Source organism: Pituophis catenifer, unplaced genomic scaffold (genome assembly GCF_029215685.1).
Source record: "Pituophis catenifer annectens isolate HBS135680 unplaced genomic scaffold, rPitCat1.0.hap2 SCAF_1, whole genome shotgun sequence".
Taxonomy (NCBI): Eukaryota; Metazoa; Chordata; class Lepidosauria; order Squamata; family Colubridae; genus Pituophis; species Pituophis catenifer.
Genome location: NW_027256881.1, coordinates 331,870,106 through 331,896,232, shown reverse-complemented (window position 1 = coordinate 331,896,232; position 26,127 = coordinate 331,870,106). Strand labels below are relative to the sequence as shown.

At 39.1% G+C, this 26,127-nt stretch overlaps 1 protein-coding gene across 1 annotated transcript in view; it reads left to right on the top strand.

Moving 5' to 3' along the window:
• The first annotated feature begins 3,103 nt into the window (after positions 1–3,103).
• MYO9B (myosin IXB) overlaps positions 3,104–26,127 on the top strand; it is a 74,968-nt gene continuing 51,944 nt past the window's right edge. Inside the window, exons 1-8 of the mRNA XM_070943529.1 lie at positions 3,104–3,176; positions 5,947–5,979; positions 13,320–14,216; positions 22,356–22,450; positions 22,651–22,713; positions 24,246–24,345; positions 25,408–25,508; positions 25,771–25,900. Of these exons, the coding sequence (XP_070799630.1) occupies positions 13,377–14,216; positions 22,356–22,450; positions 22,651–22,713; positions 24,246–24,345; positions 25,408–25,508; positions 25,771–25,900 (1,329 nt within the window). The 5' untranslated portion in view covers positions 3,104–3,176; positions 5,947–5,979; positions 13,320–13,376. The remainder of the gene's footprint in view (positions 3,177–5,946; positions 5,980–13,319; positions 14,217–22,355; positions 22,451–22,650; positions 22,714–24,245; positions 24,346–25,407; positions 25,509–25,770; positions 25,901–26,127) is intronic.

Below are 26,127 nucleotides of genomic sequence, written 5' to 3'. Positions count from 1 at the left end.
ATTAAAACAATTTTCTCATTGCAAATCTGGTTACAATCTTCATTGGAATAGATTATTTCTTGCCCTGCCTTCAGGGATGTTTTACAAATGTCAGCTTTTGAAGGAATGTTTTGGAAATAATTTGAAAAATGAGCATACACCTTGCCTGTAGTAGAGTTTGCCACAGTCTTCAACATGAATAATCAAAACAAACCCAAAAGATGATGATCGTAGGCCAAGCATGAGTAATAGTCTGGTTTCTGGGGGTTGTGGAAGTGTATTTCTTGACTGATGATAGTTGTCCCTAAAAGGCAGTTGTTCCTAAAAGGCAGAAACTATTCCCCACTTGAATATCTTCCTTGTAAATTCTGAGAGGTATATGGTGTCATTTGTTTGGTCTTCTTTTTGTTTATTCTTAGCTTTATTTATTTGCTGTGCTTCTTGAATGCCACTGCTGGAACTTGCAGAACATTTGCATTTTTACTTACCGTAGTGTCATCAGAATAGTTATTTGTGTTTAATTTTACAAACAACCTACTTTTCTAGTCCAGCTCTTTCAATATATTTTCAGCATGTAGGTTGAATAAATGAGAGAATATGCAGCCTGTCCTTTCTCGTTTGCCAATCTGGAGCCAGACTGTTTCACTATATTCTGCCTGGACTGTGACTTCCTATTCTGGGTAATGTTTTCGTGTGCAGACAACAAAATGTTTTGGAATTCTCATTTTCCTAAGCCCATTCCACGCTTTGGCATGAGCTACACAAAGGCCTTTCTGTAATCAATAAAACTATTAACTTTTTAATATTCTTTGCCTTTCTCAATTATCCAAAGTTCATTAGCAATAATATAATGTTACTCCTACTGTTCAAAAAGTATCTTGAGAATCTGGCACTTCTCTCTCACTGTAGGGCGATATATTGATGATCATAGGCATTTTTTGGTTAGCCTCTGAAATTGAGAATTTTGTATGATAGTTTGCACACTCTCAGTTCTTCCTATGGAATTGGCATGTAGACTGAACTCTACTACTCTAGTCCTCTATTTATCCTATCGCCTGAATTCTGACAAATACGCATGTATATATGAAATCATAATATGCTTAACAGAGAAACAAAGAAGCTACATTTTCTGCTTTGGGCCATACAGAAAAAAATCACAATATCTAAAGCAGTGGTTCTCAACCTTCCTAATGCCGCGACCCTTTAATACAGTTCCTCATGTTGTGGTGACCCCCAACCATAAAATTATTCCTAAAACCATTGAAAATGTGTGTTTTCCAATGGTCTTAGGCGATCCCTGTGTAAGGATCGTTCGACTCCCAAAGGGGTTGCGACCCACAGGTTGAGAACCACTGATCTAAAGCAAAGATAAAATAAGGGAATCGACAATTCCATGTGCTGATTGGCTTTATGATTAATTTTTAGAATCTTACAGAACTATTACTCAGTGAATTGAAAGGATTTCAAATTGTGTATGCTTGTTGGAGAACAATAGTATGTTTTCAAATGTTAATGTTAATTGCATTTATTTTACATTTTATCTGGGAGTTCAAGGTGGCTTATATGGATTCTTTTTAGAGTTAAAATCAGGCAGTCTGAGGTAGGTTAGCTGCCAACATGACTGGCCAAAGTCATCCTGTAATCTCCATAGGTAAACAAGCATCTGAACCTCAGTATCCCAAAGCCAAACAACTGTTACAAACTCTCCTTGTCTTGGTAGCTAAAGATTAGGAATGTAGGTTATGATCCGAAACTGATTCTCCCAAATCAAAGTACAGGTAGTCCTCCACTTACAACAGTTCATTTAGTGACTCTTCAAAGTTACAACAGCACTGAAAAAGTGACGTATGACTGTTTTTCAGTTAACACCGTTGTAGCATCCCCATGGTCACATGATCAAAATTCAGATGCTTGGCAAGTGGTTCATATTTATGACAGTTGCAGTGTCCCGGGTGTCATGCAATTCACTTTTTCGACCTTCTGACAAGCAAAGTCAACGGGGAATCCAGATCCACTTCACCACGTTACTAACTTAACAAATGCAATGATTCACTAAACAACCGTGGCAAGAAAAGTCGTAAAATGGGGGCAAACCCACTTAACAAACGTTTCACGTAGCAACATAAATTTTGGGCTCAATTGTCATGACTCAAAGGACTACCTGCATTGATGCATGTAGTTCAATCAGCCCAAACTGGAAGAGAGGATTCATTGGAAAAGACCCTGATATTGGGAAAGATTGAAGGCAAAAGGAGAAGAGGAAGGCAGAGGAGGACATGGTTGGATAGTGTCACCAACGCAATGAATGAATTTGGGCAAACGGGGAGATGGGAGGGGCCTGGCTCCACACTGTTGCGAAGAGTCGGATACAATTTAGGGGCTGCACAACAATAAAGTTCGATCAACACCGGCCCTTCAGGATTTCACTCCTATCTCCCTCACAGCCTATGCAGATTTAGTCATCCAGGTCATGGTTGTCCCAAAGGTGCTTTTTTCAAGAGGCAACTGGACTTTCTGCTCTTTCTTTTGAAGACGTTTTGCTTCTCATCCAAAAAGCTTCTTTTTAGCTCTGACAGTATAGCGGGGAATGGAATCCTGTCAAGAGCTGAAGAAGCTGCTTGGATGAGAAGCGAAATGTCTTCAGAGAAAAACCAGTTGTCTCATGAAAAAAAGCACCTTTGGGACAACCGTGACTTGGATGACTGTAAATCTTCATAGGCTGTGAGGGAGATAGGAGTGAAATCCTGAAGGGCCGGTGTTGATCGAACTTTATTGTTCCTCAATAGAGCCCTTTCTGGTGATCTGGAGACCAGGGTTGCCAGCACCAACTGAAAGCGCCACGCGAAACACACAGACACCCACACCCGCCTCGACCCGCTTTAGGCAAGAGGGCGCTTGCGCTCTTCAACTCCCAGTTCTTCGCCTCTTCCTTCCCCCCCCCACCTCCTTCCCCTCCCCCCAAGCTTGCTGGGTGCGCGTGCGCCGGAGGGGATATTCTCTCACTCTCTTTTCTCCCCCACCCACCCAAAAACCCGGAAGTGCCTCGCGCCGCCTCAGCTTGCGGTCAGGCAGGCAGGCAGGCAGGCGGGCGGGAGAGGAGGCGGAGGCGGCTCCGTCGCCTAGGCTGGTTTGGCTCAGGACGAGGGAGTCGCCAATTGGAGCCGCGGCCTGCCTTGCTTGCCCGCGTTCTGGTCCAGGTAAGGGTGAAGGGGAGAAAAAAAAAAGGCGGGGGGGGGTGTTGTCCGGCCGTTTTCTTTCGTGAGCTGAGGGAGGGTGGGGCGGGGGGTGTTGGGTGGGCGGTTGGGGAAAAGGTGGCGAGGCGGGAGGGATGTTCGCTGTGACAGGGAGGCAGCTCGGAGAGGAGCTCTCCTAAAATGGGCGTGAGGGTCGGGGAGCCTCTTCTTGGCGGAGGTGGGAGCTCAACGGCACTGGGGTAAGTGAGTCCCAGGGGAGATGGGTAGGGAGCCGGTCTCGATCCCTGCAACGAGAGAGCTTCGAGATCGAGTTGATCGTAACGTAGCCCCGAGTTCCAAGCCTTCCCACGAGACACCTGAATCCTCCAACCGGGGTGAATTTGGACAAGGCGGGGTTTTTGTTTTTTGTTTTTTGGTTTTTTTGGCACTTCATGATGCGCGTGTAAAAAAAAGGCTGACCGTTTGGCTGGGTTTGCCGGCCAGTCTTAGCCAGGGTTAATTTAAACATTATTTTTTTTTATCTAATGAACACAATTTCCTGTGTTTCCTTTATAACCCCGAGCCATTAACTAACCACACCGATTGTTGTTTTGCACAACATGGTAGGCTAAAGTGTACAGTACTAGCATGGTTTGTGGCGCAGTGTTGTCTTACAGAGAGAGCAGGGAGAGAAATTGTCCGGAGGGGAGAATTGAGGTTGAAAAGAGCTATCCTGAGACCAGGCTCTTAAGGAAAGGTCTTCCTATCACAGATGCATCAAAGATGGGAAGCAGAGATTCTTTGACTTTGGGAGATGGCCTTTTCTCTGACATGGGGAGAGAGTAATAAAAACTTAAAAGTGGAAAGGAAGAAGGGTGTTTTTAGTATACCCCTGAAGTTGAAGTAGGTGAGGGTTTTTGTTTTTCATGGTAAGTGAACAGAAAGAGTGAAGGTGTGATTGCATGTTTGAAATGCAGAGTTGATTGGTTAGTTAGTAGGTGGGGATTATGGATGAAAGGGTTCTTGAAGGATGGGATTGCTTAGAAGTGGCTTGCGCTTAATGACTTTTTCTTGGGGTACCTTGGAGTCGGAGAAAACATTAAAGGAGAAAAGCAGTTGAAGTTTGAAGAGTTTTGAAATTTCATATATTCCTGAGGGTATATTAAATAAGTGAGTTTGCCTTCTTTAGTTAGTTGAAATCTAGGTGGAAGTGAGGAAGGATGCAGTTGAAAATGGAGGGGCTTAGAAATTTATTGATTGTGTGTGCATGTAGGATCAGGAGAGAATTTATCTGGGCCCTGCAAGTAAATATCAATGGAAGAGAGAGTTGACAGAAAGTTACAGAGGTCATGAGGAGCACATACTAAATCTAGAAAGAAAACACATGGGTCAGGAAGCTGTGTTTGATCTGTGAACTGTAGAATAGGTTGTGAATGTTGTACATATTGCTACACTTTTCAAGAATGAGGAGCATTTAAAATATTTTCTCAGTAATTTGAAAAAGGAGCCTGTGAAGTGAGCCTTGATGATCCTGTTTTAGATGGGGAAAGAAAATTGAGAGTGGATATCTCCATTGTTATCTAGCCTTCCATTTAATAGGTTATTGGGATGACCACACAGTGGAAAGAACAGAAGAATGAAGAGTTCTATATTTAAAGTTTAAATTTGTTTTTTAATTGAGTGGATAGTCTGAGTATTATTTGATGCACTGTTAAATACTTTTTTTTAAGTGCATGTGTGCATCTTAACTGGGTAGAACTGTTAATGCCAAAGGGAACTAGTTTCTATAATTTCATGGTAGTTACTTAACTGAGAAATGTGCCCCACCCCTCTTTCTGCTTGCTTCCCTACAATTAAGACTACAGGTTAGTGGTTGAGCTCTTTTGCCCACTAGCCTCAAATTGTGCTTGACAGACTCATGTTTTTGAAGAGCATTTTCAATTAGGACTCCTTACATCAGCTTGCTTAGCAGACACATTACTAATAAGACAGCCCATTTGGGAGTTTGACATGTCTGGAGATTAGTTATAGTGGTAGCAGGAAACTTACAGTAGTTGTGTCTGATTTTCTAGCAGATGTCAAAAAACTAATTAACACATCTTTTTAGAACTGGTTGTTTCTGTTCTTTGTGTTTGAAATTCATCTGTGTTTAAAACACAAACTCGGTCTGAAGCTGCTGTGAAGTTACATGTCCCAAGATTACATCACAAGATTTCATGAAGTATTGAATGTTCACACCCATGTGGTTTGGACAGCTGTTGAGTTTTCATCTTTGCAGCTAATTATTGTTTTGTATTCATACAACCTATTGGAGTTCTAAAATGAACTAGCCAAGTATTTAAATTTTCTTTATTGAAAAATAGGGCAATATTTTAAAGACATTCTGTCTCATTAAAGTGATTGACAGTGAAATCCATGATAAATGCCTCAACAATGAAGATAATTACATGAAATTTAGACTAACATGCTCAGAATTGAGTTTAAATCTATATTATTCCCCACATCCAATTAGTTTCTGTATTCTAATTAATTACAACAGAATTGGCATGTAAGTAAAATGAATATTATTTGATCAGTATTAGTTTGAGGGCAAATATATGTTGATATATTAAGCAATGAAAAGTACAACTTTGCTTTTGTGTGTGTGAGGAAAAAGTTAACAGCTATATGTTCCAGCCAGAAGTGAGCGTTCATCTTATTTGCACTTTTTAAAAAGAAAGTCTTCTGAATCTTGTCTCCTGTTTAACTACCTTCCTGGTTTCACTAAGTTCTTTCTTTTGGTTTTGAATTTCAGAAACTGTTTTGTCTGCAGATAGAAGAACTTGAAGTAGGCCTCTCAACTTCTTATTTGGGGTCCTTTATTTCCTACTCCTAAAGTAATCTGCCTGCCGCCCAGCATTGCTTGTCGGCAGATGTTCTTGATAACTTCTTCTCTGTTCCAAATTGAGCCATGCTTTTTACACTGAGTCTCGAGGATGACTGGCTGACTAAACAAAGAGATCATTTTTCCCCCAGAGATTGACTCAGTTCTTTTTCTGTGTCAAGCAAATCAGCCCCCAAATTAACATCTGCAGCCTGTTGGATTCCTGAGCTGTAAGATATGGCGGTCAGATTCCTGGGTTTTGTTCAGCTCATGCCATGGAACCTAAAAGAAATTGCCTAGCTGAAAGAAATAAAAAGAATTAAATGCTGCCTGATAAAAAATGTAAAGGATAATGTCTGTTTGGGTGAAACTTTATGAAGGCTTAGCTTTCTGATAAAGAATGATTCATAAGTGAGACTAACTGAATAATCAGACATATGAATAAACCTTTTGACTTAGATGTCTATGCACTTCATAACTATCCTTTTTTAAAAGCTGTAATTGAATATTGATAGATGGTAAAGGTTTGTTCTTATTGTTGGATGTATATTTAAGAGAATGCAACGCTTGAATATATAAGCAACAGTTTTAGGACACAGATCGCTTTTGGAATCATACCTTTACAAACGGTTACTTTTGGATATCTGTCCAAAATAGTCTCTAGGATTGAATTGTCAACCAATCCGGCAGTTTTCCCTGTAGTGGTTAAACTGGAAGGAATGATGTGAGAGAGTTTTTAGTATAGTCCATGGAAGGATTGAGAAGAGAGAAAGTTTTAGTCTGTTACAAAGGAAGATCAGCTACTTAATAGCCAGTCCTAAAGCATCTATTTAGGTTCCAAATTAAAAGAGGAAAGGATTAGTTTGCTTGGTTCTTGTCAAAGGATGAAATTTTTAGTGAGACGTGTAGAAACCGAGCAGTTTTCAGGATATAATTAATGCACATATATGTATATTTCAATTTAACCTGGGCAGCTGTTGTGTCTAGGACAATGTTTCTCAACCTTGGCAATTTTTAAGTTGGGTGGATTTCAGCTCCCAGAATTCCCCAGCCAGGCTACTGGTCTAGGATAATAAACCTAGGATGCCTTTCTGTATCCATGTATATACAACATGTTGTCCTTGGCACTGATGGAGCAAACAGATGCTCTGTGTTTATTTCTGACTTCCCCTCAGTGGTGAAATGAAGCATGGGTGGGAAAGGATTTAATAGGGCTCTTGTAATCATTATGCAAGATTGTTCCATAGCTGTGAACAAATATTTTTACCTGTCCTGATTCTTCCGCTAGTCAGTTTGACTGAATAGGCTTTATTATCATAAGAGCAATAAGGAAACTATTATTCATATTATAATTATTTTGTATTTTTCTGCCATGTCTTCTCTTTTTGTATAGTAATAAAAAGCTATATCTTCCAACATTTTCCATATTCCAGAACTATTCCAGCCACTTTATAATTTTTCTGCAGCTTGGTCAGTTTTTTAATAGTTTTTCTTTTTTTCTCTTACAATTTTCTATCCGTCCGTCCGTCCATCCATCCACCCACCCATCATATCTCTCTCTCTCCTTCCCTCTCTCTTCTCTCTCTCTCTCTCTCTCTCTCTCTCTCTCTCTCTCATATTGTATAATGTAAGCCGCCAGAGTCACCTTGCAGTGAGATGGGTGGCACACAAATTTAATAAATAAATTGTTAACTGTAATCTGCAGAAGTCTTCAATTTCTGCTAAGAATTGAGCCTACACTAAGGTGCAATATAAATATATGTTAAAATGCCTATATAAAAATGGATTCTTGAAATGGCCACTCTGCCTTTTCTTTTTCTTCCTTCCTGAGCTACTTTGTTATAATGTTAGCTTTCCCGTTTTAGCATTGGCATGATTCACTAGTTAAGCATGCAATTTAAATTATGGGTTTATGTAGACCAAACCACTGCTTTGGATGGACTGGGGGAATATGCCCTACCACTTTTGTTGTAGCCATAAGATATACAAGTTAAGGATTCTCTTCTTTATAAATTGTACATCAGCTAACTGAAAGAGGTAGTTAGAACATGAGCCCACATGAGAACCGGTCTGGCATTGGATTTTAATCTTTAAAATGGGAAGAATTCAATAAAAATAATGCAGGATATTTTCTAAGTCACAAATTGACTTTTTCCCCCTTTTTTCTCTTATAAGTTTATAATTTGCCTTTGGCAGAAGACTGTTTGGAATTGTCACATTTATTTTTATCCCACAGACATATTCAGCCTGTTTCATCTGAAGGAAAGATTCCACAGCTTTCCTTTGAGGTAGCAGCATGGGTTAACTAAAAGGAGAAGTAATCTTCCATGTGTCATGTATTCCCTAGGAAATAAGGAATGACTTTTTTGCCTTGAAAACTGACGTTTCCCTTTGGATATGCATAGACAGCTTGCTTAATTCTTAATTTTTCCTTAAATAGATCTGTTTAGCAGTCATGCTGCAGCCAGTTCATTCTGGCAAAGCTTACAGCCAGGAAACACAAAGCCTTTTCTGTTTTGATTTCTCTTTTCAGTTGCCAGTTTGGTCAATGAATTTATAGTAGGGTTCTTAATATAATTGTGTTCTTCTTTGTATTGTGTCAATAAACTTTCCTGTAGTTGCACTTATGATATATCCTTAACCTCAGATATAGAGGGGCTCTGCTATCTAACATCAGGATGAGAGACTAGTTGATCTGACAAGTGAGAGGAGTACTATTTAGATTACAAATATTTCAGTTGTGATATAAATACTTAATATAATGACTTTCTGCCAAAACTGTTTCTGAAAGTAGCTATACAAAAATAAAATGTGTGTTTGTACACGTGCATTTAAAATCTAATTAAGACTGGTAAAACAGATATATCACCCAAGTATAGCTTCTGTTTAGATGGTCTGATTTGAAACATATTCTCTCTCAGTACCAGGATAATAGAGAAAAAAAGGAATTTGATCTTGGCAAGAAATTTCAGAGCTTCCAAGTACTCTGCCTGCCTCCCACCGCCCTGTGCGCTCACATAGGACAGCCCTCCTCCGGGTGCCATCGGCCAGACAATGTTGGCTGGTGGCGCCCAGGATGAGGGCGTTCTCTGTGGGCGCACCGACCCTCTGGAATGGGTTACCTACGGGGCTCCGGACGGCCCCTAACCTCCGCTCCTTCTGCCGTGACCTGAAGACATGGCTTTTCCAACAAATTTGCTGATCTGATGGGTGATTTTTAATTGGCAGATTTTAATTGATTATTTTAGTAGCTATTTTTATTGTTTTCATCGTTTTAATTTCTGTGAGCCGCCCCGAGTCCTTTGGGAGAAGGGCGGCATATAAGTATTGTTAGTTAGATAAATAAATAAATAAATAAAATAAATAAATAAATAAATAAATAAATACACACTTGAAAGATTAGTTTATGTTCTTACCAAATATGCCTCCATAATGGTGAGGAAGTGAAATGGGTATCTTCCAAAGATTCTGGTCAGATTTGTAAAGGAGAATGCAATATACCAATATTAAACAATGTGCAAATCAAATTATTCCCAATAAGTGATAAGTTGCTAATGAAGCTTTAAAACAAGGAAATCTGATGTATCATATACTTGGTCATAACCAGACAGCTCTACAGGATATCCTACAGTAATCCAAGTATAAGGTAATTGAGACGTGTTATCATGGCTACATCTGGCATTTTTAAGAAAAAATGCAGCTAGAGTATTCCTTTTATTTTTACAAAAAAAGCCTTTCTGGTCACAGTGAAATATGGACATCTCAGTTCAGGAATATACTTGTATATATCTGTGTATCTGAGTACAGATAGTCCTCAATTTACAATTGGTCACTCAGAGACCATCCATAGTTGCAAAGGTACTTATGAGCCAATTCCAATGCCTGCCCTCCCCTATTTATGGCCATTTCCAACATTTCATGGTCACATGACTCTGATTTACAATGTTTTGGCTAAAAATGGGCATTTAGATTTTTAGTCAAAACACCCTATAGCGAATAATGGCTTTGTTTAATGACTATGGTGTACACTTTACAACCACCACAAAACAATCATAAAAATGGGTCCGCTCAAGTGACTCACTTTATGATAATCACAATTTAAGACAGTAATGGGCAGGCTCCACTACGTTGTAAGTCAAGGATTACCTGTACTCAAAAGTAAGAATAATCATATTCAGGCGATTAAATCTCTTCCTTGATTTCCATTTGAACTCGGTAAAAACTATTATATTTTACTAGATTACTTTTTTTTTTTTTGCCTTCATACTATCCATGAAATCACATCAGAATTTAAAATTCTGGTATCAAGAAAAGATAGGGTTGGGTATGTAGGCATTAATAGAAAAATGGGTGGGGTGAGATCAAATTATAACATGCATGTTGCAACATCATGTAGATGTTGTAAGTTACATACAGTGTGTCATATATGATGCAATCATAACTACATCATTTATATAATATTCAGAGTTCATTGTGGCTTGATATGCACACCTATGGTTAGATGTTGTCAGCATCCTGAAAGTACTACACTTCAAAATTCTAGATAATCTTTCCTAATAATTTCATATATATACTAAACAGCTTAGGGCACAGAAGTGTGCTTTTGAGTTGAAAAAAATATTTGAATAACCTTTGGTGCAAACCCTCCTTACAATATTGGTGGAATTAATTTGTGTTAGCATACCTATGTATCAGTCGTTTTCATCCTTTTCATATACAGAACAAACAACTTTCTTATATGCTATTTTTATCTTACTCATTTTTGTAACATATTTAAGGAGTCCTTCCCTTTTTATCTCTTATGCAGTTCCTCCCCCATCAGTTTTCTCCAGAAGATGGTTCAACCCTGGGGATAGGGATAACCAGTATTTAAGGAGGCTTTCTGAGTTATTGCCTCCCCTATCCAAACATTTTTGACCTTCTGTTATGTTTTTTAATAGTCTGATTTGCAATGTAGATAGCAGCACTGTTTGGATCTTGACCCAGTTTCATAGCCATGCTCAGAATAATAACCACTATGTTGTATGTAGGCAAAGTAATTTTCTCTTCGAAAGTGGGATGTTTTACAACTAAACAGGGTGGATTTGATTTAAATCGAGTTGATTTAAATCACAATTTAAATCATGATTTAAATCACTAGTAAAAAGGCTTGATTTAAATCAACTCGATTTAAATCATAATTTTTAAAGAGCAAATGTCATCTCTGCTACTCCTTTGACCCACTGTTGACTCACTGATAGTCCCAGTGTTGCAGAATATACAGCCTCATGACACATAACTAAGCTCCATTTCATGCTGAATAAACTAAATTATTTATGTATCTTAAATAGAAAACTATCTTACGATAGATTTTTACCCCAAAAGTTTTTTATTAAAATAAATTCGATAAAATCTGATTTTTTTGATTTTTTTAAAAAATCATTGATTTTTATCCACCCTACAACTAAATCTGTTTTATGAAATTGGAAGTAAAGTGAACTCAATTTGCTGAATTAAAATTCTATTATAAAGATAAGGTATTGTCTTTATTGAGTCTATTAAAATGTATGAGGTGTGCAAGTTATCTTACTGTTTCTTTTTCATTTTTCAAATGCACATTTTTTCCCCTGTTCTTTAGAGGAAAGAATTAAAAATCCTTGGTTAAAAACTTGCTGCATACTAATGTTCTCTAACAGCCTTAGTTGTCAATTTTTCTGCATTTCTGTTTAGGGCAAATACCCCTTTCTAATAAACTGAAAGTAAGAGGTCCTGAACATAGAATACAGCAGTCATGACAACTGAGTATTTATCTGTAAGCCAGTTATTACATGATAGTACATTTTAAAAAGTTGTTGCTGTATCCTGTAGGAAACTTTCGGTTCCTATAGAATTTTTTTTTCAAACTATATGCTGCAGATTATAATAGTTCCTCAATGAAAATGTTAATAATAGTAGGCAGTTTCCTGATTTTGGCAATTGCTAAAATTCCTCTGTACTGTAACACATATCTGAAGAAAGTCATACGGAAAGGTCTGTGGAGATTCTCAATCATATGGGTCATGGGTCAGAACTGAAGAAGTTTCTTGGACGAGAACTGAAATGTTTTCAAGGGAAAAAAAAACAAGAAAGTCCAGTTGCCTTTTGAAAAACACCTTTGGGTCATACCGAGAGATTAAGTGCTTAGTGGTCTTGCTGAAGGAAGACTCAAATTATTTTACTTCAAGATATAAGAAGCCTGCTCTTCTTTGATTTGGCCGCTGTCTTACTCAGTGTAGTGTGGATTTGTAGACTTTTGACTGTTGAGACAGTATTAATCTACTTCTGAGCCTGCCTGCAGCTTAGTGATTAGCCAAATATCTCCAGGAAGCTAGCAAGTAGAAGCCATAGATGGAAAATGCTTATGTCTCCTTACTGCAGTTTGAGGAAAGAGTGACCTCCCACTTGTGAATTACTGAGATGCTATGTCATTATTGGAGATTTTTGGCCTAGAGCTCAAGCTCTCTCTGTCTACACTGCATGGGCTTGAACTGCGTTTGGCCAGTTTGATACATTTGCAGATATATCAATTTGGTTAGAAATTCTTGAGAATATTTGTAGCTCGGGTTGTAGGTTTTGGCAGGGGTCTGTCGATATCTATTTGGCTCACAGCTTGGAAATCCTTCTGGACTCCCAGCATGAACAGAAGTTGGAGGCTGTGGCCAGGAGACCCTTTGCACAGTTACATCTTAAACACCAAAGGAGCTTTTTCCAAAAGGCCACTGGGCATTCCTGTTTCATTTTTTTTTCTTTGAAAATGTTTTGCTTCTCATCCAAGAAGCTTTTTCAGTTCAGAACTCAACAGTTTTTTCCTCCTGCTAAGTGATTGGTGTGTGTTGTTGCAAAGGGACTCTTCTATGGAGATAGCAGAAAAAATAGGAGTGTGGAGAAAACAACTTGTATGCTTGGAAGAAAGGATAGGAAGGAACCCTATGATTGCCGTGCACTCATTGCCGAGTTCCCCCCATTCCTGTTATTATTGCTAAAATATGAAACACCAGCTAGGAATCGGGGGGGTATGGGATTTGCATTTTTTTATCCTGTCAACATTGCAATCCAAAGTTTTAAAAATGCGTTTATAGGTGCTGACAATGTTTTTATGTTTGTCCTTATGTCTTTTCTGTAGTCATTACATTTACATTTTATTGGTCTTGCTATCTTTTCAGTCTTGTCAACCACAAACTCCTGACCCTACTGGAAAATGATTAGGGATGTTACAGTTCTGTATACTGCTGTGACAGCATCTCAAATCGGGATATATTTCTGATATTCTCCTTCCTTGTTTTCAGATAACTGGCCCAGTGCATCAAGCCAGGGCGGCATGCCGAGGCAGGGCATGGTCCAGGATGAATTTAAAAGATATCAGCAGTGCAGCTTGTCCAGAGAATGTAACGTATGCTCTTCATATTTATCCTCAGCTCTCAACAGAACACAGTTCCTGTTGCAGGATAACAGCAACTAAGGATGCCACAGCCACTGAGGTCATTAAGGATGTTATCAGCTCTTTGAGTTTGGACCTATCTAAGCATTATGTACTTGTGGAAGTGAAGGAAACGGGGGGAGAAGAATGGGTATTAGATGGGAATGACCCTCCTGTCCATAGGATCCTGCTTTGGCCTCGCCGGGCCCAGGACGACCATCCTCGGGAAGATGGTTATTATTTTGTTTTACAAGAGAGGAATGCTGATGGGACTATCAAATACGTCCACATGCAGCAGACCTGCGAAGAAGAGAACCAGGAGGAAGCCCGACGACTGGTTGAAAGGGGCTTCCTTCCTTGGCAACATTTCAATGATATGTGCAACCTCCCCAACTTGACGGAGACCACCCTGTTGGAAAACCTCAAGCGGCGTTTCCTGAAACAGAAGATCTATACCTACGTGGGCAGCATCCTCATTGCCATCAACCCTTTCAAATTTCTGCCCATCTACAACCCCAAGTATGTCCAGATGTACGAGAACCACCAACTTGGGAAGCTGGAGCCCCACATCTTTGCCATCGCTGACGTAGCCTACCATGCTATGCTGAAGAAACACATGAATCAGTGCATAGTTATTTCTGGTGAGAGCGGATCAGGAAAAACCCAAAGCACAAACTTCTTGATCCACTGCCTCACTGCCCTGAGTCAAAAGGGTTATGCTAGCGGAGTGGAGAGAACTATTTTGGGAGCTGGACCAGTGCTGGAGGTAAAAATATATATATATTCAAATTCAAAGCCTTTATTGTCATTGTACATCATATATACAATAAAATTGGTTAGTCTCAACTGGTGCAGTCCATACAAGAATACAAGACAACATGAATAATATAAAGAGTACAAAAAAAAACCCTAGTCATACGTTTCTATATATATGTCATGTTCTGTGCAACATATATATTACTCTGATGTATGATCTTATGGTATATATGTATATTTACATACATGTACCTGTGTATGCACATGCACACACAAACACACATATATTTGTAAATACTTTCTTAAACTCAGATAGTTAAAGATGACTTCAATGTGGTTTTAAAACTTCACAATGTTTTGAGGTTTTGGACTTCGATTTGGAAGGGAGCTTTCAAATGAAACCCTTTCTTCCATTTCTGGCTGGGCTTTTTTTTCCCTGCACAAGACTCTCCTTAAACCTTTCCAAAATCGCTTCCTCCACATATTTTTTTTTCCTTCCGAAATATTTTTTTTTAAAAAAAATTGTAAATGGCTGTGTTGGCTTTCAAAGATCTTGCCTTATTTAGTCATATTTGGCTGTGTGAGTTTTTACAACTGAAGATAAAGAAACAAAAACTTGGTGCTGGACGCTAATTGCCTTTAAAGTCTGTATCCAGCCTCATTGCTAAGTGCTATGGTAGTGAATCCGGAAAAAGACAGCTAAAATTCATACAACTGACATTTTTTTCCCACAGAACATAACAGTATCACCTTATAAATCAAATGTAGGGCCTTTCAGATGGGCTGACTAAAACTGCCAGAATTCGTTATTGTTGGTTGTAGATGCTGAGGATGTTGGAAGCTTTAGTGCAGTAACATCTGGAAGTCAATATGTCTCAGTCTCTTTTTAATAGGCTTCTGTTTTCAGCCTATTTTTTTATGCTTCTTGATCTTCAGCCTTTATTGTTCAGGCTAATAGATCAAATGAATCACTTTCATTGCATTGATATACTATTTTGATTGTATTAATACAGGTAGTCCTCGAGTTAGAAACCATTTGTTTAGTGATGGTTTGAAGTTACAGCAGCACTGAAAAAGTAACTTACTACCGTTTTTCACACGACAATTGCAGCAACCCCATGGTCACATAATCAAAATTAGGACGCTTTGGCAACTGGTATATATTTATAATGGTTGCAGTGTCCTGGTGTCATGTCATCACCTTTTGCAACCTTACAACCAAAGTCAGTGGGGAAGCCAGATTCATTTAACAACTGTGTTACTAACTTAATAACTACAGTGATTGACTTAACAACTGGGGCAAATAGGGATGTAAAATGGGCCAAAACTCATTTAACAACTATCTTCCTTAGCAACAGAAAATTTGAGGATGATCTGGTCATAAGCTGAGGACTACCTGTAGCAGCAGTTCTGTGTTTATTTATTTGTATCCCATCTTCATTATTGTTGCAAGGTGGCGAATATATCCAATACACCTTCCTCATCTTATTTTCCCCACAGCAACAATTCTATGAGGCGAGTTGGGCTGAGAGAAGAGTGTCTGACTCAAAGTCATCCAAGTGACTTTCATGTTTAAGGCAGGACTAGAACTCAGTCTCTTGCTTTCTAGCCTGGTGCCTTAACCAGTAGACCAAACTGACTCTGTTTAATCAGTTAATATTCTGTAAATGCTATAACGCTATATTAAAAAAGCACTACAGAAAAAGATACAACAAATAACATAAAAACCAGGTAACTCAAATCACAATATAATGTAGTGCATTAGGTGAATACACTTTTAGATTATTTATGCTAACATTGTCATCTTTTATAAATGGGAACTGAAATAACGACATTCACTTATAACATCCCTTATAACTACATTGAGAAAAGCTCTAGATGTAAATAGTGGATTTGAATGAAATTGTTCAAATTATTTAATAGCCAGGGTCTTGGTGTGTTCTTGATAAGGTTGAATTCATATCACAGATTTCGGGAGTAAGCAAACAACAAAATACAGCAAACTCTTAGATATTTTTCTTTTTCTATTTCAATTTATAAAAGCTTTTTTGTGTTCTTAGAATGAGCAAGATGGTTTAGAATGCCTACATGCGTCTGCCTATTCCAATAGTTCCACAGAAAGCAGAAGTTGACTTTTCAAAGTCTTGCTGACTTTTGAAGGCTTCACTTGTAGTTCTCACCCAAAACAGGAAGAATATTCAGAAGAAGCCCCTTTTGGGTCTGCTAACTATAGAATACCGGATGCTACTAATAATTGCCAGCTGGGGGTTGGGGAGAGCAGGTGGAGGAGACATGTCTATGGTCATCATATATGCACAATATATTATATTGATTGAAGGACAAACCTATCAGAATTGAGTTATCTTGGTTAAAAACTATTTGTCTCAAGTATTCTTAGATGCTGTATTTTTCAATATAGATTAGGAATATAAGAAACTTCCTTCTGCCATACTATGTATTTGGTCTTTTCCCCCCCTCCTATCTGGAGTTGCTAAGATTTAAAGCTGGAGCTTGACCTATCTAGGGTGGATGGGCCCTGTGTGAGAGACCAGAAATGTGAGGATGATCTGGTCTGCAGTAGGAATATAAGCCGAAGGGCTGAATTTCTATGTCCAGGGCCAATGGAAGAGGCTGATTTGCTTCCACTTCTATTTTATGGGGTTTGAAGAACTGAGGGGCTCCAGATCGAATATTTTAGGTAATTGGTCCCTACTGAGGGGAAGTTGCATGAATTTTTTTTCCCCAAATTCCACTTGGCTATTCTATTCCATTGCTGGTGGGGTGCCAGGTAGCCGTTTCAAGGAAATGAAGGTCTTCAGTTTGATGACAGTTTCCTTCTAATTCAGCTGCTTCTTTGTGGGGATCCTGGCCTGATTACCAGGGAGCATGGCCTCAAGTTGTTGCTGACTAGCATCAGGTCTCTATCCCAAAGGTGCTTTTTCAGGAGGCAACTGGACTTTGTTTTTTCTTTTGAACACATTTCACTTCTCATCCAAGAAGCTTCTTCAGCTCTGACAGGATAGTGGGGAATGGAAGGGTTTATATTCCTCGCAGACAGTTGGTAATCTGCATGCTGGTAATTCTGGTTCCTGTGGTTTTGCAATTTTTCTCTAGAAATCCATTCCTACTCCCATACCATGGGAGACCACAGGAACCAGGAGCATTAATTAGGTGATCCTCAGGACAGATAAACCTCCAAGTGCTTCAATGACCCTCTAAAAGAATGCAAATTATAGAATATAAATCCTTCCATTCCCCACCATCCAGTCAGAGCTGAAGAAGCTACTTGGATGAGAAGTGAAACATCTTCAAAAGAAAAAATAAGGAAGTCCAGTTGCCTCCTGAAAAAGCACCTTTGGGACAACCATGACCTGGATGACTGAGAATCTCTACAGACTATCAGGTCCATTTATGATTTGATGATGGACAAGCAGACAAGCTTGATGTAATTACTGAAACTGAAATTTTGCCTTCTCAGAAACATGCTCAGGCAGGTTTCAGATCCTGCACCAATATTGATTCTAGGACTCGGGTCGTATTGATCTATTGTGAATTCTTGTCTACATTCCAGATCACTATAATGAGGTAGCAGGTATGAATGCCTATATGTTAGTTTGCACCTTAAGGGTAAGTAAAGGCACTTGGGTGTATTGACTACCCTGAAGTCTTTGGGATCCCTCCCTGGGCTCTTGGGTCCTGGCCTGGTGGTGGAGACCTTTACCCAGCTCTCGGTACTGGGGAGACTTCAGCCTCCATGTTGAAGAGATTAGATCCTGTAAAGTCTAGGAGTACATTGCTTCCATGCAACTGCAGACTTATCCCAGGTAATCTTGGCTCCAACCTATAAGCAATAACATAATTAATTCTTATTTTTACCTTGGAGCTGCTATTTTGTATTCTGGATCTTATCTTTATCCTAGATCACTTCCTGGTGCAAGTATTGTTGTCTGTATCCCTCACAGAACTAGATACATTCAAATGTTCTGCCGTGTCACTGTTGGATTTAAATGGTTTCTCATGGGTGCTTAGGGATTTCCCAGACCATATGGTGTGTGAATTGGTCAAGGACCTTGATTATTCCTGGTAAAAGGCAGCATCTCTGACCCTTAATGAACCATTGCTGGATAGCTTTTCTCTGCAGCTCATCCTTGGTGGCTTTTTGGTTTTCACAGAGCCTCCAAGAGATGAAGCTGCAGAAGCAATGCTTTTGAAGTGCAAGTAGAGAACAATGTAGTGTGAATCTGATTGAACACTGTAAGGATGTATGCCAAATTCAGGCCTACTCCATGGCACTAAGCTAGTCAAAGAGTTCTTACTGCTCCTTATTACATCAAGAGATTGTTGTCCAGCTGCCCTTTTGGGGGACTAATTCCTTTCTGAGTAAGAACTACCATCTGGCCACTATGATCAATTAGCAAAGCATTTTGTTCAATTTGAATCATTATGGCTGGCTCTTTGGAATGGCCTCCGGTTGGAGTTCTATTAGCTCCAACATTATCTGCTCCTTCCCCCCCTCCCCCAAAACAGAGCTCTTCCAGAGAGCAATTGGAACATAATACCTTCTAATTGTTAATAGGTTTTTTTTCAGCATATTACTCTATTTTTAATTGCTTGTTTTAAGCCACTGGGACTCTGGATGGAGAGATAGATCCTGGTAGATAAAACTTGGTGAATTAAAGAAAGGTAGATAAATTAATAACATTTATCCTATTCTACAAGTTTGCATTTTCCAGAATTTCAGCAACTAGCTTTCCATGAGGGAGGGAAGTTTCAAGATCCAAAGGGGAGAATTTTCCTATTACATTAAAAAATGATCAAGTAACATTTACCATATTAGTTTGATAGCTAATAATATTCTACCCTGGATTTTTTAAAAACAGCTTTTGGGTAACTTATTCTTTGTTTAAATACCATATTTATTTATTTATTTATTTATTTTTCATATTTGTATACCGCCCTACTCCCGAAGGACTCAGGGCAGTGAACAGCCATAATAAATACAAATACATATAGAAGTTAAAAACTATTAAGAAACAGATTAAGTAATTTAGGCTCAAAGATTAAAAACATCCAAATTTATCTAAAGAGGTTTAAAACCCAATTTAAAAGCCAGTTTAAAAGCCAATTAAAAAGGGAGAGTTAGGCCAGACCAGCTTGTTGGAATAGAAATGTTTTCAGGGCACGGCGGAATATGCGTAAGTCTTGGATGTTTCGTAACTCCGGGGGAAGCCCATTCCAGATGGTAGGTGCCCCCACAGAAAAGGCTCTCCCCCTGGGGGCCGTCAGTCGACATTGTTTGGCCGACGGCACCCTGAGGAGTCCCTCTCTATGGGAGCGAACTGGTCGGTGAGAGGCTATTGGTGGCAGGAGGCGGTCTCGTAAGTACCCTGGTCCTGAGCCATGGAGCGCTCTAAAGATAGTAACCAAAACCTTGAAGCGCACCCGGAAGACCACTGGGAGCCAGTGCAGCTCGCACAGGAGGGGGGTTACATGAGAGCGCCACATTGCTCCCATTACCACCCGTGCGGCCGCATTCTGGACCAGTTGGAGCCTTCGGGTGCTCCTCAAGGGGAGCCCCATGTAGAGAGCATTACAATAATCCAGGCGTGAGGTGACAAGGGCGTGAGTGACCGTGCGTAACGAGTCCCGATCCAGAAAGGGATGCAACTGGCGAATCAGGCGAACCTGATAAAAAGTCCTCCTGGCTACGGCCGTCATATGCTCTTCAAAAGACAGCCGTGAATCCAGGAGGATGCCCAAGTTGCGAACCCCATCTGTGGGGGCCAACGACTCGCCCCCAATAGTCAGAGATGGCGCCAACTGACTATATCGGGACGACGGAAACCACAGCCACTCGGTCTTGGATGGGTTGAGTCTGAGTTTGTTCCTCCCCATCCAGATCCGTACGGCCTCCAGGCACCGGGACATCACCTCGAGGGCATCATTGGGGTGGTCTGGGGTGGAGATGTACAGCTGGGTGTCATCAGCGTACTGATGGTACTTCACCCCAAAACCACGGATGATATGTATGAGGTCATCTCATATTTTTAATATGCTCACATCACCGGCAGTATAATTGTGCAAGCAGAAAAAGAGTGTAAAAGTATAGTTTGCAAAAAGCCCTTTTTACTTTAAGAGCTATCCTTCTCCCTCAGGTGGATGAAGCTAAATATTTTCACCTCTTTCCCCCCTTTAATTATGAAATTTATGGTGGAAGAAAAACTAACTGCAAGGTTTAAGATAATTTTACCTTTTAAAACTTCTAACACCTCCCCCATCATTGGGTTCACCCAGTTTTTGAGAGCAACCTATTGGCAACTCTCAAAGTTGATAAAATTTGCACATTCTTTCTGTGTGCAACGTGTGTAAGAATGTAACTCAGTGAATTGACATGTAGGTCTGTAGACACTTTTGAAATCTATATGCTTACAAACAGAAATCTGTAAGATTCTTCTTGGGCAGACATAAGAAAACTAGAAGCATTATTTAGTAGAAAGTAAAGGCTGGGCAAATACACCATCTATACTTGTTTGATTGCAATCCCATTGAATTAACAGAGACTGTGTTCTGCATAAACATGGGTTGGAAAAGCTCTAACCATGTATAGAATCTTTCAGAAATAAGGATGGATTTTCATTGGATAAAACAATATTTTTCATAAGATTAAAAGCAAATGATTCATACAATGTTGTATCAGTAATATAAAACCTGAACATGTACTTTAATACATATCTGCATTATAAAGATTAGGAATGCAAAATAATTTCCATCTGGACTCAGCAGATGTTTCCAATGAGAGATAAGCTTTCAGAACTTAGTCCAGTTACCTTTCATAGCTTGGGTACAATAAGCAGCTCAAAAGAAAATAAATGAAAATATTTTAATTATAACTTCAGAGGTTAACATTTTTCTTCTTTTTCTCTTCCTTCCCAAACCCCGCTCATATGATGCCATATATTTTAAAATATCAAGCATGAGAACATATATTATTACTGATTGTTGTAAGCTAAGCTGAACAAGACAATAAAAATGCAAATAAGATTTGCAAAATTGTTGTCATAGTGCATGCTTTGTGGGGGGAAGTAATATGCAGAACCTTGTATCACATGAAAGTCATACATTACTATTTGCTTTATTGGTGCAAGAGTTGGACAAACTATCCCATGTGATTATGTATCTATTAATGTATCTATTAAGCTCAGCCCAGTTCACTCATGGTGACTCTAGGTGTCTTACAGAAGTAAGTGCTTCTTACTATTGTATTGCTTCTCTTTTGATCTTTGACAATAAATAATGTTTCTACTTGTCCCATTGAATGGGGTTTAATGGCTAAAAAATTAAAATTTAGTTAGCTAGCAGTAGGAACTGTACTCCAGTAGCAGAGCACATATATTACATAAACAATATCCTTGGTTCATTGTTGGCATCTCTAAGACTCAGAGAAAATTCAGACAGCTATAAGTAATTAGACAATACAGAGTTAGATAAACCAATGTAGCAGCAATAGCAGTTATATATCGCTCCATAATGCTTTACAGCACTCTCTGAGCAGTTTACAATATCAGCATATTGCCCCCAACAATCTGGGTCCCCATTTTACAACCTCGGAAGCAGTGGTGAAATTCAATTTTTTTTACTACTGGTTCTATGGGGTGTGGCTTGGTGTGGCTTGGTGGGCGTGGCAGGGGAAGGATACTGCAAAATCTCCATTCCCACCCCATTCTGGGGCCAGCTAGAGGTGGTATTTGCTGGTTCTCCGAACTACTCAAAATTTCCGCTACCAGAACCTGTCAGAACCTGCTGGATTTCACCCCTGCTCAGAAAGATGGAAGACTGAGTTGATTCTGAGACAACCAGAATCAAACTCCTGTCCGTGGGCACAGTTAGCCTCAATACTGCATTCTAACCACTGCACCACTACAGCTCCTAATATCCTAGTTAAGTATGAGGCAAATTACAGCTACTATATGGAAGCATAGCTCATGGTAAAGCATCTGACTTGCATTTTGTTCCTGCCATTTTCAGTTATAGGGTTTTAAACTATAATGTAGCAGCAAGAGTTGAGCCTTAAAACATTGGAAAGTTGTCAGCCAGAACACACAGTACTGTATCATAATCATGGAAATAAAGTCATTTTGCTTCATTTCAGGCCTTTGGGAATGCAAAGACAGCCCACAATAACAACTCAAGTCGTTTTGGGAAATTCATCCAGGTCAACTACTTGGAGAATGGCATTGTCCGAGGGTAAGTGCTGTACACATGCTCTCACTGCTCTCACCATCAAGTTGTAATTCTGGTAATGGACAATAGAATTCAAAAGAAAAACTAGTCCCTACATTCATAAGCAATTATCTCAGCAGTGTGCTGTGTTCTGTCTTGAAAGAGATTTTTATATATTCGTAATGTCTGCTGTTGCACTGTGTTTTTTTTTTCTTGGCTCCCAGGGCTGTGGTTGAAAAATATCTCCTTGAAAAATCTCGCTTGGTGTCTCAGGAAAAAAATGAAAGGTAAGGGGTTATGGACTATGTAACAGAGACTTCATTTTTGCTTCTTCCAGGCAGCATAATCAGTGACATTCATTTTGCACTTTATAAAAAAAAAGTATCATGTACCAAACAAAGCAGAAAGAAGTTAATTGCTTTTGTTTACAACTGTATTAATATTAAAATGAGGTTAACAAAGTCTGGTTTTCAGCTCTCTATGTCCCAACAAAACAAAACAGCCCTTAATTCATGAACACCATTTAGAATCTTCAGCAGTCTCACCTGAAAAATAATAAACAATAGCATGTTTTAAAGACAAACCATCTAAAATGGCTCCTTTGAAATTTCACCTGTGAAGACGTCAGCCAGAGTTGTTGGCAAAACATCAGGGTACCAAATACTTAAAATACTCAGAAGCTCATCGCCAGTGGATTTAGAAAACAAGTTACAGCTACCATCATAAAATGTTTGCTGTAGGCAAACTTACCTATTCACATAATATGCTAAGCATGCTGAGTTACACAATACCCATTTAATGAGCACAAATTAGAAAGGTTGTTGCCTATTATTTCTTCCAATTCCAATTCTTAATTCTTATTTCTATTATTTCTTCCAATTCCAATGGACATTCTTAAGTGTGGCTTACCATTGCTTTTTCTGAACAGATGAGTACATTTTCAAAACAATACACTGGATTGCATTCATTTCTACTTAGAACGCTAACAAACCATGTCAGTTTACAGCATGCCATAATTCTATTTAGTTTTATTTTGATTAAAAATAATTCCACAAAGAGGGTCTATATATACTTTTGTGTAAATAAATGTCAACTGAGGAACAGGGTATGGATTTATCAAGAAAGATGTCTGAAGGCATTGCCCTTGTTGGATATGTTACTAAAGAGCATATTAAAAACTTCAACAATTGAAAAGAGTTTATAGATTAAAACATTTCAGAGTAAAAATGAATTAGAATAAAAGGTAGCACCCCACTTGGAAGGAGTTCCATGCTACTGATGCCATCAGAATGTAAAAGGCCCTTACATTCCTTATCTCTGTACAAAAACCAGATTCTCAAAAGCTGATATTAATATTGGATTAAATTGTTTCTTTTAAAGTAGGGGTGTCAAACTCAATTTCATTGAGGGCCGCATCAGGGTTGTGTTTGACCTCAGGGACCAGGGTGAGCGTGGCCAGCTTGACCTCACTCATGTCAGGGGCGCCTGTGGTGGCCCACGGGCTCCCGAACTCTGTTTTTGACTGGGACGGCCTCCTGCAACCCTCTGCCAGCGAAAACGGAGCTTGGGGGGGCCCAATTCTTCACTCTTTCCAGTATGGCCTCGCGGGCCGGATCTAAGCACCCCACGGGCAGGATCTGGCCCCCGGGTCTTGAGTTTGACACCCCTGTTTTAAAGGATCCTTATAGATTCCAGATGTTTCTGGTATTAATTTTAGGTGATCTTAGTGATTTTACTGAAGATGCCCAGCTAAGAATAATGGGATTGGGAGTCTGACCAAAGTACTGTTAATGGAAGGCTGGTGTGTTTGTTTCGGTAGGAACTACCATGTATTTTATTATTTGCTGCTTGGTGCCAGCGAGGAAGAGCGCAAAGAATTCCACCTCCAGCAGCCTAAAGACTACTTCTACCTCAACCAGGTATACAAAGGCTTTTTTGTCCTGACTTTGGCTGACAAACGCAAGGCTTTGCTATGTTTTTCACTCTCAGGAAGTGAAGGGAACCCCAAACAAGCCTCCTTTGTTTCTCCGTGAAAAACTGCAAAGATCTTACTTAAATCAGAAGTTGTATATCTTGTTACATGTAAAATGTTACATATCTGTCAGCCAGTTGAATATCCCTTAACTATTTTAAGGCTTCTTTAAAAAAACAAAACCCTATTAAATATACTAAATATATACTAAAGAATATACTAAATCTTTCTGAAATTAATTTTATTTATTTACACAGAAAAGTAAACCAAGATTTTTGAGATTTCTAACTTCATGAAACAAAATGTTGAACTAGATTAACCTATTGCTGATTTAAGGATGGGGGGAGGGCCTTATGCTCTAATGCAGTGGGTCTCAACCTTCCTAATGCCACGACCCTTTAATACAGTTCCTCATGTTGTGGTGACCCCCAACCATAAAATTATTCCTAAAACCATTGAAAATATGTGTTTTCCGATGGTCTTAAGCGACCCCTGTGAAAGGGTCATTCGACCTCCAAAGGGGCCCTGACCCACAGGTTGAGAACCACTGCTCTAATGAATGGTTTGTAAGGGAAGAACAGTTGTGCTAGGTCTCTCTCTCACCATCTGACATACGGTACTTTTTTGCTCTTGAAAAAGTTTTTAGAATGGGCAAGTTCTACTTAGTTCTCCAAGTAACTTTGGTAGGAAACTGATTATTCTATTCCATTTAAATTTGGTTTAGGGACTAAAACAATCATGATTCCACCAGGGAATTCAAACCCGGGGGTGGGGAGCAGCAGGAGTTCAATCCTGTTCTATTATATTTGACATTATACTCTGCTTTTCATGACACAGGCTAAGTCTTCTGTTAATGGTACTTCTACTTGGTCCTCTTCTAGCAACTGAGAATCTGTTCCTTTATTAGCCCTTCCAGACTTCTATAGCTGCAGTCAAAAGGACAATTGTGGTAAATTTTGTCGGTAGTAGATATTCCTACTTATACTTGCAAGTTTGGATTTATTCACAGCATAACTTGAAAATTGAAGATGGAGAAGACCTCCAGCATGATTTTGAACGGTTAAAGCAAGCCATGGAAATGGTTGGTTTTCTTCCAGCAACAAAGAAACAGTAAGCTATACTTCATCTGTCTCCTTTCAGTTTTCAGACACGCACAGAAGGATACACCATATGATGCCATTTTCCATTAATGTGTGAACAAAGCTATATGAAACTAATCAAAAGGCAGAAAATTATGTTAAAGACTCATAGTATTAACTCATGCTTAAATAAATGTACATTCTTATCACACGCCAATGGACAAATGTATATGACACTCAGTAAGCAGATTCTTCATCTGAAAAATACACTATCCTGCTTTTCACTTTCACAGAATTTTTTCAGTGCTTTCTGCTATTCTCTACCTGGGAAATGTTACTTACAAGAAAAAAGCAGCAGGGCGAGATGAGGGGCTGGAAGTGGGACCACCTGAAGTGCTAGACATTCTCTCACAGCTTCTGAAGGTACCTCACATCTTTCTACGTGATTATTGTCTTGGGCAAAGAAGACACCTCTGATCATTGGGTACAAAAAAAGATAATTAACGTTAACCCTTTTAAATAGCATTGAAAAAATGCATATAAGAATACAGTGGTACCTTGGTACTCAACTGCTTTGAAACTCATCGAATTTGGTACTCAGTGCATTTTGATGTCAAAATTTTGTCCCAGTACTCATCATTTGTTTGGTA